Below are 13,283 nucleotides of genomic sequence, written 5' to 3'. Positions count from 1 at the left end.
TCTCAAGGATCTGAAGCATCTCAGACGAATCGTTTTGTGTGATTTTACAGTAAAGCAGACAAATGAAGAACAGAAACGTTTGAGGGTCAGTCTGTTCTTTCTGCTGAGGATGAAGATACTGATCAGCTTTTTTACTCTACAGCACATGTGTCAAACGCAAGGCCCGCGGGCCACATGTGGCCCGCTATGTCATTTTATGTGACATGTGACATTTATCGGTCATGTACTACTTTTATCCGTGGAATTACAATCATATTAACATCGGCTATTTAGCCGCATTTTATGCGGTTTAGTTAATATTTGCCGTGAATCCAGATCCCATCACAGATTAAGTAGATAATCTACATTTACTCGTAGTGACAAAAACCACTGACTGAGGCCCCAATAACTTTTAATAAATTAAATTGAGTGACTTCACTTAAATTAGTGTCACTGTCCTCCAGAACGCTGCTCTGGACTCTGTAGAACCATTTGTCTCTGCTAATGACATCTTCAATACATTTTTTGTATCCCAGGTTTAGTTTATGGACTGAACAGACAGAAACAGTTACCATTATACATTTTGAACTGTTGATTTTATTTTTGAACCATTTTTAATTGTAAAGTGTTGATTTTATTTTTGAACCATTTTTAATTGTAAAGTGTTGATTTTATTTTTGAACCATTTTTAATTGTAAAGTGTTGATTTTATTTTTGAACCATTTTTAATTGTAAAGTGTTGATTTTATTTTTGAACCCTTATTTATTTTGAAGTGTTGATTTTATTTTTGAACCCTTATTTATTTTGAAGTGTTGATTGTCTGAAAGACCTTGCACATGAATTGCCCCATACGGGGTTTGAACCGACGACCTCAGCATTACCAGCACGGTGCTCTAACCTGCTGAGCTAACTCACCTACCTTACAAACTGTTGAGTTTCCATGGATTTAAGAACTTACATGATCTTACCACATTGAAGATTTGATAAAATGCTTATATTCTAATGTTTTTCAAAACAACATAATATTTTATTTTCCAGAGATTTTGTATTTTGAAGTATTGATATTATTTTTGAACCAATTTTAATTTTCAAGTGTTGATTGTATTTCAGAGATATTTTTTATTTTAATGTGTTAATTTTATTTTTTAACCATTTTTTATTTGTAAGTATTGATTTTATTTTTTAGCCATTTAGCCAAGTCTCTGTAGAACCATTTGTCTCTGCTAATGACATCTTCAATACAATTGTTTGATCCCAGGCTTAGTTTATGGACTGTAATGTGAAATTAGGCACAAGTATAAGTCTGACAGTTTGTTCACCAAGTTACTGTGCTCTCTGAGAGGATCTGTGGTTTAAGTATTTGACATTGTTCCATGCCCATCGTTGACATTAGTCTCTAACAAAATGTGGATCATCTACCAGGAACACTGCAAAGAGCCTGAGTTTCTGTAGTGTAGTGGTTATCACATTTGCTTTACACGCTAAAGGTCTCTGGTTCAAAACCAGACAGAAACAGATTTTGCATGTTCTCTTCATCACAGGTGTTTACTAAACACAAGGTTCTGTGGTGTCATGGTCTGTACTCTGAATCCAGGCATCTCAGTGTAAGCCTCAGTTGACATTTTCATGTTGCATCTCACATCATCAACTTTGGAACCTCAAACTGAAACAAAGCAGAGAAGTTCAGTTCCTGTAGCGTAGTGGTTATCATGTTTGCTTTACATGCAAAAGGTCTCTGGTTCAAAACCAGACAGAAATGGTTTTTGTAGGTTATGCATCTCTTGGGGTGCAGTGAGACAAGAGCCTTCCTCTTTGGTGATGGTTCATTTGCCAATCGACTTCAATGTCGGCTTCTTTGAAATCGAAGCTACTTTACGTCAATTGCCAATTGGCAGTTCTATGGCGTAATGCACGTGTCAAACATGCATTACACCATGTTTGACACATGCACCGTGCTCAAACATGCTGGGCGGCCACATGTGGCCCCCCAGCACTTTATAGGCCAATGATTGACTTAAAATAGATTTTGAGCACGAATTGACTACAAACTACATTTCTACCAAAGGTTTGCAATGCGCTTCCTAACCAGACGCTCCAAAGCGTCCGGTCCATAACTCTTCAACTCGCTGTCAGCTCCGGTCAGAAAGACGCATTTAGTTCAGAGACCATGAGATGATATTCAGAAAGGATTTTTTTAATTAATTGATTTCAGTTGCCTCTGAGACTAAATCTTTGACTTGTTTTTATTATTTGTTTGCTTACCTTTAATCACTGATTTAAATATTGTAAATTTTAAACTGAGCAGTAATTTTACATCCATGGAAACTTTAGATATATTCCTTCTCTAACACACCTGGACCATTGACTCATTATAAGCCTCTACAGAACTGAAAGAGGGAAGTCAACCTTCTGTCTGGGGTGTTTTAGCAGGGATGCACTCCTGATCTGTACCGTCAATGAGGCCCGTTGAGGGGGGCCAATATGCTGAAGTGGCCCTGAGTGAAATTGAGTTTGACACCCCTGCTCTACAGCCAGTCAGAACTGACTTTTGGTTTTCATTTTAACTGAAAACCAAAATAAGCAACATTTTCCATTTAAAACCCCTTTTTTCTGATAAATTATTGAATAAATAGACATGAGCTCAAGAACATATTTCTAGTTTCTAATCTTCAACCCTCAGATTGGAGCAAAAGGTTTTTCTATCCATTCAGCTTTTCTCTGATTATTAATGGACATTCTTCAGAAATCTGGACAGTCTGCTGCAGAATATTATAAATACGTTTATTCCTTTATTATTCTAGTATTCTGACTTCATTCTTCTGACTATTCTTAAATCATTACAACCTTTTCTCAGAATATTATGACTTTATTCTGACAACATTATGACATTATTATCGTCATAATGCAGATCCGTCTTCATTTCTGTAAATTCTCATTGAAACTTTGAAAACATCATTTTGCAGCTTTATTTAAAATGCAGGTTTCCATCACAGGATCACATTAAACATGTTTTTTTTCTGCACCCTGATCGGATCGTTCGGTGTTGCCTCAGGTTCTCCAGCTGATGTGTTAAATGCGGCCCGGCCGGGTTCTGGTCCGGCTCAGTGGCAGTGTAATGCCTCGCTGCTGCTGGATGAGTTCAGTAGGAAGCGGCTCAGCTTTGACCTTGACCCTCCCACAGAGGACGGCCTGCAGAGCGTGTAGCGGACTGGCAGACCGGCCGCGGGGCGGAGCCGCTGAACGCTGTGAGTCTGCCGGGCCGGAGCAGAACCCAGCCTCATGACGCCTGGTTAAGGGAACTTTACCTGTTTTCTGTTTTCAGCCGACTTTTGCTCCTGATTCAGGATCAGAAACCAGGCTTCACATCATTTCAGATCCCTGATCCAAACCTTTAGGTTTACGTTATTCACCCGGGTTCCTGCCGTCTGTCAAGTCGTCCTCATCAATAGTTCAGGTTTTCTGAATGAATGCTTTTCAAAGCCTAGTCATTTTTACAGGAGTGTGTTTTGGTTTGTCGTCGTTGAATGCAGTGGTCAGAAAAACTGCTGCGTCTGGGACGCACAGAGCAGCGTTACAGCAGATCCTTCCTCCTGCTCCGCTCAAACTGGACATCATATTAGCCCAGTTTTATTTTGTAGTCTGTTGTTTTCTACTTCACATAAACATTTTGTACATTTTTAAAATTTAAATTTATACTGGTCAGTTGAACATTCCTTTGATCGGATTACACTATATTAATAACCTCAAAGTACTTTATGTTATTCTATTTTATTTAAAAACAAGTAATTATATCTCTCTAGACATTTATATTAACTTGAATTTTTATTTGATTTAATTGCAGAGTCTGTAAGTAATCAACCAAAAACTATGCACTGAGAAAATAAGCAACATTTTTGATTCAAAAACTGTTTTATTCAGGAAATCCTCATCTTTCATGGAGCTTCTTTAAATGTGGACAGTGAACGCTGACATTAGCATTAGCTGCTACATGTTTAGCATTGGGATGCTGTTTTAGGCTAGCATAGTTCAGGCTAACTCCTTTTAGCACAACCTGAACACAACAATAGTCTTTTCAGCGTCCAATCAGATCGTTCAGAAGCAGAATTTAAAACCCAGAGGGACCAGAGAAGACACTGCGACGTTCACCGGCGTTGGCGAATTTTAGATTTACGGGCGTAGCAGAAACGTCGCTGTTGATGTTATTCTGCTTGGAGACACCAGAGCAGCAAATCGATAAAAAAGAGAAACATTCATGATGTGAATAAATACATTTCATTCTGTTTGAATGAAGAACATGAGAAAAGACTGAATGCTGGCTGAAGTTGTTAATAAAAAACACATTAAATTGCAGAGCTGCTGGAGTTCAACACTCATCCAGGATGCAGATTAAAGAAGGCATGTGTCTGAGCTCTAAAACTTTCAGGGACTGAAGTTTTAAAGCTGTCTGGCACAGATTTGATGGATTTCCAGCCTGGAGGTCAGCTGAAGTTTACCGAATGACCTCTGTGTGCAACGGCCAGCCAGAGGCTGCGGCGGGCGCATCAATCAAACGCACCTCACCTCGGCTCAATCCTGCAGCTGGCTGAGCTTCAGCTGCCTGCAGGAGAGGAACGGATGTTTTAAGTAGATATGAGACGGAGCAGGACAGCCTAGGTAATGTGTAATTACCCAGAGTGCCTTTCTCTCACTTTCTGCTCCAAGTTGTTCTGGGATTTATGGCCGCCGTCGCTTCTTCCTGTATGGATCTCTTACATCACCGAGGCTGTGGGTTCATGTTGCTGCTCCTCGGTCTTTCTGATGCTGGCTGGTCAGGAACAGTTTTATTTCGGGGTGTCTGAGTAAAGCGGGTGATACGTGATAATTTGAAATAGATAATACGTCTGATAAAATATTCAAGATGGAATATTCACTGAACTCTGATCCAGAACAGCAAAGCATTCTGGGAGATGTAGGCAAAGGAAAAGGCTTTAGTTGCTTTAGTTGCTAAGCTGTGTTTGGGACAGGCTCAGCAGGAATGGAACTCACTCTTTGGTTGCCTAGCAACTCTCCCATTCTCTGGTTGCCTAGCAACAACCTGTTGAGTAACTGGCGCAGCAGCAGTTTAATGTTTCGCTGCTGTGCCTCAAAACCGGTTAAAAATAAAAACCAACGGTGTGGAGGGAAAACTGGACAAAACAGGAAATGTTTGGAAGTTTCTCAGATGTTTAAAACAAAAAACTAATCAATAATCAATAACTGATATGAAACGCTTATATCATGGGTTTCAGTCATTGTTCAGCTCTAGCAGCTCATTTTTCTCAAAACTTGCTGTAAACTTTGAATCATGTTTTTTTCCTCCTACTTCACAATGAAGTGCTGCTTTGTGTCGGTTTATCCTAAAATCCTGTAAACTCCAATAAGGTTTGAGTTTGTAATGTGGCTGAATGTTAAATTAGCGGTTCAGGATTTTTCTGGAAGAACTGATTTAGGAAAAGTTAACTGCGATAAACGTTTCCAACGTTTCAAAGTCAATAACTAGGATGTGGCTTCAAAACGGGAAGCTAATCGTTTTTAAAGTTAAGCTAAAAATTAGATCCACTATTATCAGATTAGTGGAATATTTCACTTTTCCACACGATTCAGATTTTTTAGCTGTACTTTGTGTTTTAGAAAATCTGCTCTGTGTTTTTCTTTGCTGCTGTATTTTTAGTGTCGCCCAAATGACTTAAACTCCTTAGACAGAATTATCAGCAGCTGAAACCGAACGGAGCTTAAGATCTGTGACCAGGTAAAGCCGAAGGGTTTGTGTCCAGATCTGATGGTCCAGAACCTCCAGAACCGGGTCCATTCAGAGGCGGCTACACAAACACGCTGCTCTCCAACACGCTCCTGCTGAGCCTGTCCCAAACGCAGCACAGTGATGAACACCCACAGTGACTTACACAGCACACCCACACACACACTGCTGCGGCTGCTATGACTCAGCCGTGTGTGTGTGTGTGTGTGTGTGTGTGTGCGTGTGTGTGTGTGTGTGTGTGCTGGCAGTGCCCACGTCGGCCTCCCTGCCAGCTTCACGGATGTCTTAGATTAACACAGAAGAGCCTCTCTGACGATGAGACAAGCAGAGTAAAGATGGCCGCCACGCAGATTCCTCCTCCTCCTCCTTCAGCTCCTCTGTGACTCATCAATAAACTGATTGATCTTCTATCAGTCTGCCTGTTTCTGCCAGCAGAGATCTTTAGGCTTGAACAGAGCGCCTGGTTCTGAAGGACTTCTGAAGGTTCTGATCCAATAAGCGATGCTGACGGATCAGAACCGGGCCGGTGCTCATGTGGCTTACTGTAGTTCAGTTCTGGTTTACTTTAGATTAATCCATTTGCATATTTTATTTGATTGATGATCCATTTCTAATCCAGCATTTTCATCTGCAAGGAGCCAAGCTGCTCCAATAAAACCAAATGTAACATTATAAACACGGTAATTTATAAAACCCTGGTTTTAAATTACTTAAAAAAAAAAAGGTTTTAAAATAATTTAATGGTTGTAAATGTCAAACTATGTGCTTTTTATATTTTTCTGGGTGACCTTTCTTTTCCATATTTGTGGAAGGTTTCATTTAGCTTTCATTTTGTTCAAAGTAGCTAAACGATCAGCAGGAATAATTCTGGTCATTTAGCCTCCAATGGTGGTTCATATATTTTTACCACGTTGTTCATCCGTTAATAAATGTCACAGATCCAAAACTAAATATTTAGTTAATCTATTGAAAACCAAAGCTGTATATTTAAATTGCTAAAGAAACATTTAACTTGCTTTTTAATTATTTAGTTTAAAGATGCTGCTAACATAAGTTAGGCTTATTAACTAAATATTCAGTTTGAAACTGACATTTATAGATGAATATGTTGAAAGTATAACTTTGAAAAATGAACCTCCGTTTCTTTCTCTTGAATAAACCAAACTATTAGATCATTTTTGAGTTTGTAACTTTCCAATCGTGGCTCCATGTCAGAGTTGGATGATTCACTTTGTTCTAAAATCTGAAAATAGAAACAAACTTCAGTTTAATTTTATTTTGTTGGGAAAGTGGCTCTTGGTTGGTGGCCCCTCATGTGGACCGTCTGTTCTGACCCGGTCTGGATGAACTGGGCAGACTGGTGAACAGTTCGGTCCATTTTACAGCCGTTTGGTGATTTGGTTTCATGAGTTCTGGTCCAGACTGGGCCCAGTGAGTCCCAGCTGACCCATTCTGTGACCTAACAGCAGCTCTGTCTCTGTCTCTCAGCGTGGAGGGCGACCCTCAGTGTCCGGAGGTCCTCACCTTCTCAGACTCGTCGTTTGGGCATCCTCCTCCCTTCCATCGCTATAGCAACAGCCCCCTCTCCAGCCCCTGCGACCCATACGGCCCCGCCTCCGGCACCGGGCCCCTGGGAGCCTCTCACTCGCAGACACAGGTACCGACCCACAAAGTTCAGGTTCTCCCATTAAGTAATTAGCCTCGTTAAGTTTGGGTTCAAAAGTATTCATACCCCATCCACATTTTGTCACAAGCTAAAAATACGAAGCTGAGTGAATTTGATGCGATTGTCCAACACCAAGTTGTATTTAGCTCCATCTTCCCATCAGTTCTGACCTGCTTCCCACAGCATGATGCTGCCACCACCATTTTGTAAGTGCATATGGTGTGTTCACAGTGATAGTTTCTTTACACCCCACACTGATTGTGTCTGTAGTTAGAAACCAGGCGCCGTTCTTCTCTCCAGTCTTACTTCTTTCTTTCACATGTTAGTAAATTACCTGAAGACATTAAGAAAGCACCAGTAGTGAACAAACTCCTGTTAATTTGCTAAACTAATTTTCCCCCAGTAACTTAATTTCAAACTAAAATTAAAACACAGACAGTAGAGATCAAAATATAAACATTATTACAATATCTAAGGAGATTATAGAGAATGTAAATGACGTCATATTGAAGTTATCACTTTAGCACCTGGTGTAGGTGTCATACATTAGCATTAGTGAAACCAATGTTTATGATTAGATCAGGTTTATGAGTAGATCAGGTTTATGAGTAGATCAGGTTTATGATTAGATCAGGTTTATGAGTAGATCAGGTTTATGATTAGATCAGGTTTATGAGTAGATCAGGTTTATGATTAGATCAGGTTTATGAGTAGATCAGGTCCTTGACTCATCTTCACTTTCTACCTTCATCGCATGATTAGATGCTTATAAATTACTGTCTGCACCTGAATGAGAGAATATTAAAGAGAAAGTCAACAACTTAAATACATTTGTAAAACAAAACACTGTAAGGACAGGGTATTGCAAAGTAAAAACATTGTTAAAGGATCAGATGATCCAAATAAAACTGGTTGTTAGTGCAGACAGCCAGCGGTTTCTGCAGCTCTTCTCTCCGTCTGTCTCCAGGGCAGCTCCCCCATTTCTCCCCCCAGCCCTGCAAGCCTCGCCTGGGCTCAGCGCAGCAGACATCAGCCGGCCAGCCTGGCGCTCCGCAAGCAAGAGGAGGAGGAGAGCAAACGCTGCAAGGCGCTATCTGACAGCTATGAGCTCTCTACAGACCTCCAGGACAAGAAGGTACCGCTCCGCCATCGGGCGCCTGTGATTCCCTGAGAATGGAGAACGTTTTGCTCCATCTTTCCTGATTGGTCCATCTGGTAGGTGGAGATGTTGGAGAGGAAGTACGGGGGCCAGTTTGTGTCCCGGCGGGCGGCCAGGACGATCCAGGCGGCGTTCAGGCGGTACCGCATGAACAAGAAGTTTGAGAGGCTCCGCAGCTCGGCGTCGGAGAGCAGGATGACCCGGCGCATCATCCTGTCCAACATGAGGCTGCAGGTAGGAGCGCGTTCAGACTGGACCAGCCAAGTATTGATCTGGTTCTGATCTGGTTGGTGACGACTGTTTCCTCTGAGCGCAGTATTCGTTTGATGAGCGGCAGCCACAGGGTCAGGGGTCGCCGGGCCAGCAGGGTTCAGAGGATGCTGGAGACGTAGACGACTCTTTCTCCAAACAGGCAACCACATTCTCCTTTTCTACCTCCACCTGTGCTCCACTGGTGTCAACCAAATATTTAACATTTACAAGTTCAAATACAACCAGGTGTCATCTGCAAAAAGAAGGACCTTCAGATTCAGTTTCTACTAAATGCAGAAAACCTTTTGAACGTGTTTTTATGGAGCCTCTCTGAGCCTCTTAGACCGTCCAGCTGCATGTCGGGTTGAGATCAATTTTGGTTTTCGTCCAGAGTTTTTTGTTTGGACCGGTTTGGACCAGCAGCTGTTCTATTGGAGCCATGTTCCTGAACTTTGAAGGTCAAAGCACTTCAGCCTTACAGAAATGGCATTTTGAAGAGTGGCCAAAAAATATGGACCTCTATGTTGTCTTTTATAAATGATGGATAATTACTTAGGGTGATTACTAATAGAGCTAGTAATTTAATTACCTGCATTTTGTGAACTTCTGACAGTAAAGAACTACTGCAGTCTTGAAGGAAGAAACGCACTGACTAGTTTTTCACTCCTAGACTGGATGTTTCTAATTTCGGCAATAATCCGGAGATGAAAGAAGGAAATCCTGGAAACCTGTTTAATATGGGATTAAGGCTGCAGTCACACCAAACCCTGTTTAGTCCGACTTTAATCCAACTCCAGGCCGTCTGCCTAAAAACAACGGTCCTGTTGGTGAGGTGTGAATGCTAATTGACCTCTGACCTCAGTGTCTTCAGAGGTTTTTATGTTTCCTTCAGTGGTTCTTGGTGCAGCGCCCCCACAGGCCAGGAGGGGAACAGGTTGGTTTGACTCAGAACCACAGCAGCTGGAGGTGGAGCAGATGTACTGGTTCCAGTAGAACCGGGTCGACTGGACCATCAGGAGGGAAACAGACTAAAATTACAAATGCTGGTCAAAAAATAACAGAGAAGTTGAGTCCTTTCAACACACCTTGATTTGGGCATTAATTCTTGTTTGGTAGGAGTCAAATCTCGACTCGTCAACATTTTCCCTCCAAATCTGTCAGATTGTGTTGTTTTATCCACAGAAACACATCAGCCTGGGGAAAATCCACCATATGTGGTTATTTTTAGAGTATTTGTCAAACCAACTCTAACTAATCTGCAGCTTTGTTGAGACAAGCTGCTAGAAACATGTTCAGCTGGTGTTTGTTCTTTAATTTAAATGGGACCTATTATGCTAATTTAACATTTTGCATGTCTTTGTACTTTCATTTTGGTCTCAACTGTAAAACCTCCCAACTGTTAAGTCACATTCAACAGACACTGCGCTGTTACCTAGCAACGTGAGCGGAGCACCGGGACGTTTGGTTTTACCGCTGTCTCTGCTGTACAATGGCTGCTAGAAAAGAAGTGTTTTGTTGAAGACTTATCATCCAGAAACCACTTACTGCATTTTTTGTTGATTGTGCAGGAGGCTCGACTTCTGCTTTTCAAAGAGTTGTGGTAGTGTAATTTTGCATCTGTTTGCAGCCACATTGAATTGGGGGGAGGGGGGCAGCAGCAGCTTATCTGGATCTAAAGTGACAGAAGCTCTAAAATGGCTCATTCTGAACGGCAGAACTGACCAGACTGAAATCTCTTTATGAATAACTTTGTACAAAAACTGTAATGAACATGTTTTCTTTAGCCCATAGTCCTATCCTAACCTGTTCAAGGTCACTTTAACAAATTTATCTGATCAGATGTTCTGCTGATCGTCTTAAATCACATCTGGATGGATTCTAGTCGTCTAAACGTTTTTCTTCATCCTTCGCAGGTGAAATCTCTGGCCGACTCCATGGACGACTCGCTCACCTGCCAGTCCGGCCGCGAAGACTCGCAAGATGTCGGCGGAGAAGGAGAGGAGGACGAGGACGAGGAGGAGGGAGACGAGGACGAGGAAGAGGAGGAGGAGGAAGACGAGGAAGAGGATGAGGAGGTAGAATACAGGCAGTGCGGATGGCGCAACACGAACACGGCGTCGCGGCGCGCGCCCGGCCGGGCGGAGGGAGGCCGGGGCGGCGTGGCCATGCACGAGGACAGCACCGCCACCTCCTTCAGCGACGTCACGCTCTACATGGACGACGGCTGCCTCCCTTCCTCACCGCTGTCCCGTCCCGCCTCCAGCTCCGACACGGACTACTGGGGCGGGGGCGGAGGCGCAGGGGGCAGGGAGGACAGCAGGGAGACGGAGGGCGGCAGCAGCGCCAGCCGGAGGAGCAGCACCCCCTGCACAGAGTGCCGAGGAGAGTACCGAGGAAGAGGAGGAGGAGGAGCAGGAGGAGGAGGACACCTTCCTGTCCTCACCATCGAACCGCCCAGCGACAGTTCAGTGGACATGAGCGACAGGTCAGCACTCAGACACGTCATTAACCTCACAGTTTATAAATGTCAACAAGAAACAACCAGAAACTTTCAAATTTAGATTTAATTCATTAGGAGAAAAAACATCCAAATGGACCTGATGGAAACTAATCACCCTTTAAACCCAGTTATGGCGAGTTAGCATTAGCTCCCGCTAAATAAATTGCTGTTGTAGTACTTTAGAGCTTCCACTACATATCATGTTGGTGTATGATTTAGCTGTAGCTAAAGTACCGTTCATGTTTAGCTCAGGTTCGCTGTGCCCACATGGGCCTTCAGCCCTGAGGGGAAGACCAGATCCAACATGCAGCTGAAATCACTTGGCCTGCCGATTACTGCATGCAGACAGCAAAAACAAGCTGAACCGACCCTTTAATGGGAACTTGTGCTAACTGTTGGCTGCTAAGCTAGTCTGTTGTAGATCTGCTGAGTCAACCGGGAAATGTTCTGCTCCTGAACCAACAGCTCTTCTGTTGATCACGTTCATATACCGGTTTAGGAGTCGTGAAGTCCTCAGGGTTCACACATCTTCACGATAGATGTGTCTGCAGCAGCATACACATGTGACGTCTCATTCAAATGACTGCATTACCTGCTACAGCTGCAGCAGAAGCCTGTTAATGATTCATCTATGTCAGGTAGTCCCTGAGGACCACGCCTTGATGGAGGAAGTGGATCCATAAAGCTTCCTGCTCTGAGTAGCTCTTCATCCCTTTATTGGCAGGTTTGGACAGGATCTATGAAATGTGATTTATATTCCAGTTGATTTGTGTCTTCAGATCGGAGCGTGGGTCTATCGGACGTTTGGTGTACGAACAGGAGTCCTCCGGAGGGGAGCGAGATGGAGAGAGGGGCAGGGGAGGAGGTGAAGGTGAAAGTGGAGAGGATGAGCTTGGAGCAGGAAGCAGCGAAGCCGAATCTCCACAAGGAACCATCAAACACAAGCCGAACGGCCGCTCGGTCGCCATGGCGCAAGGACAGACGCGCAGCCCCGCTAACGTCCCCCTGCCGATGCCGTCGGCCCGGACGCTGCCACCCCACCCGCTCCAACACCCCCACCCTCCCCACCCCTCAGCCATCCCCCACCTTCCCACCATCCTCCACCACCACCCGCAGTACAGCCAGCACGTCATGCACATGCACCACGCCCACGCCGGCGGCCCCTACATGCAGCATCCGCACCACTTCGCCCAGCACCACTACCACCATCTGCACCACCAGCACCACCACCTCCCACACTCGTACCCAGAGCCCCCTGCGTCTCCGCTGCCCTCCCCGGTTCCACCTCTCACACCTTTGTCCCCGCTGCCGCCCCCTCTCACGCCCTCGCCGATGTCGTCCTCCTCTTCCTCAGTGCTGCAGAACCTGGAGGGGCAGCAGCTCCTCGCCCACCACCCACACCTCCACCACCACCACCACCTGCTCTGCTCAGACGGAGACAACGAGAGCGTCAACTCCACCACCACCAACTCCAACGACGACACCACCGTCAACAACTGCAGCTCCGGCTCGTCGTCCAGGGATAGCCTGCGGGAGCCGATGGGCGGAGCCACGCTGGGGAAGCAGACCTACCAGAGGGAGAGCCGCCACAGCTGGGACTCCCCTGCCTTCAACAACGACGTGGTGCAGCGGCGGCAGTACCGCATCGGCCTCAACCTCTTCAACAAGTAGGTCCAAGATCAGAACATCTGATTTATATGGCGCAGCATCAGTGCCAAAAGTAAGGCTATTGCACACCCAATGGTGGCTACTTACTTGTTGCCGGAGGCTAAATTCATACCGATCTGATCCGATTGGCTACTGATCTGATAGATAATTGGCCGGCAGTGATCGGCTGGGGACCCCATCAATTCCCTACTCCTTCTACATTAGCATAGACATGCTGGCTTTAGCCTAGCATAGGCTAACAACTAGCCTGATAGGTGGTCACCCACTGGATTACCTGCTTTG

At 44.3% G+C, this 13,283-nt stretch overlaps 1 protein-coding gene across 1 annotated transcript in view; it reads left to right on the top strand.

Annotated features, from left to right (window-relative positions):
• Positions 1-13,283, top strand: part of LOC106932526 (IQ motif and SEC7 domain-containing protein 2-like) — a 43,106-nt gene that overhangs the window by 10,293 nt on the left and 19,530 nt on the right. Inside the window, exons 2-9 of the mRNA XM_088003566.1 lie at positions 3,033-3,180; positions 5,773-5,876; positions 7,199-7,413; positions 8,390-8,557; positions 8,642-8,815; positions 8,898-8,993; positions 10,747-11,318; positions 12,113-13,000. Of these exons, the coding sequence (XP_087859692.1) occupies positions 3,033-3,180; positions 5,773-5,876; positions 7,199-7,413; positions 8,390-8,557; positions 8,642-8,815; positions 8,898-8,993; positions 10,747-11,318; positions 12,113-13,000 (2,365 nt within the window). The remainder of the gene's footprint in view (positions 1-3,032; positions 3,181-5,772; positions 5,877-7,198; positions 7,414-8,389; positions 8,558-8,641; positions 8,816-8,897; positions 8,994-10,746; positions 11,319-12,112; positions 13,001-13,283) is intronic.

This window comes from Poecilia mexicana, unplaced genomic scaffold (assembly GCF_051168715.1).
Source record: "Poecilia mexicana isolate PSO_F unplaced genomic scaffold, ASM5116871v1 scaffold_23, whole genome shotgun sequence".
NCBI lineage: Eukaryota > Metazoa > Chordata > Actinopteri > Cyprinodontiformes > Poeciliidae > Poecilia > Poecilia mexicana.
The sequence above is the reverse complement of the archived record's forward strand: the minus strand, read 5'-3'. Positions and strand labels throughout refer to the sequence as shown.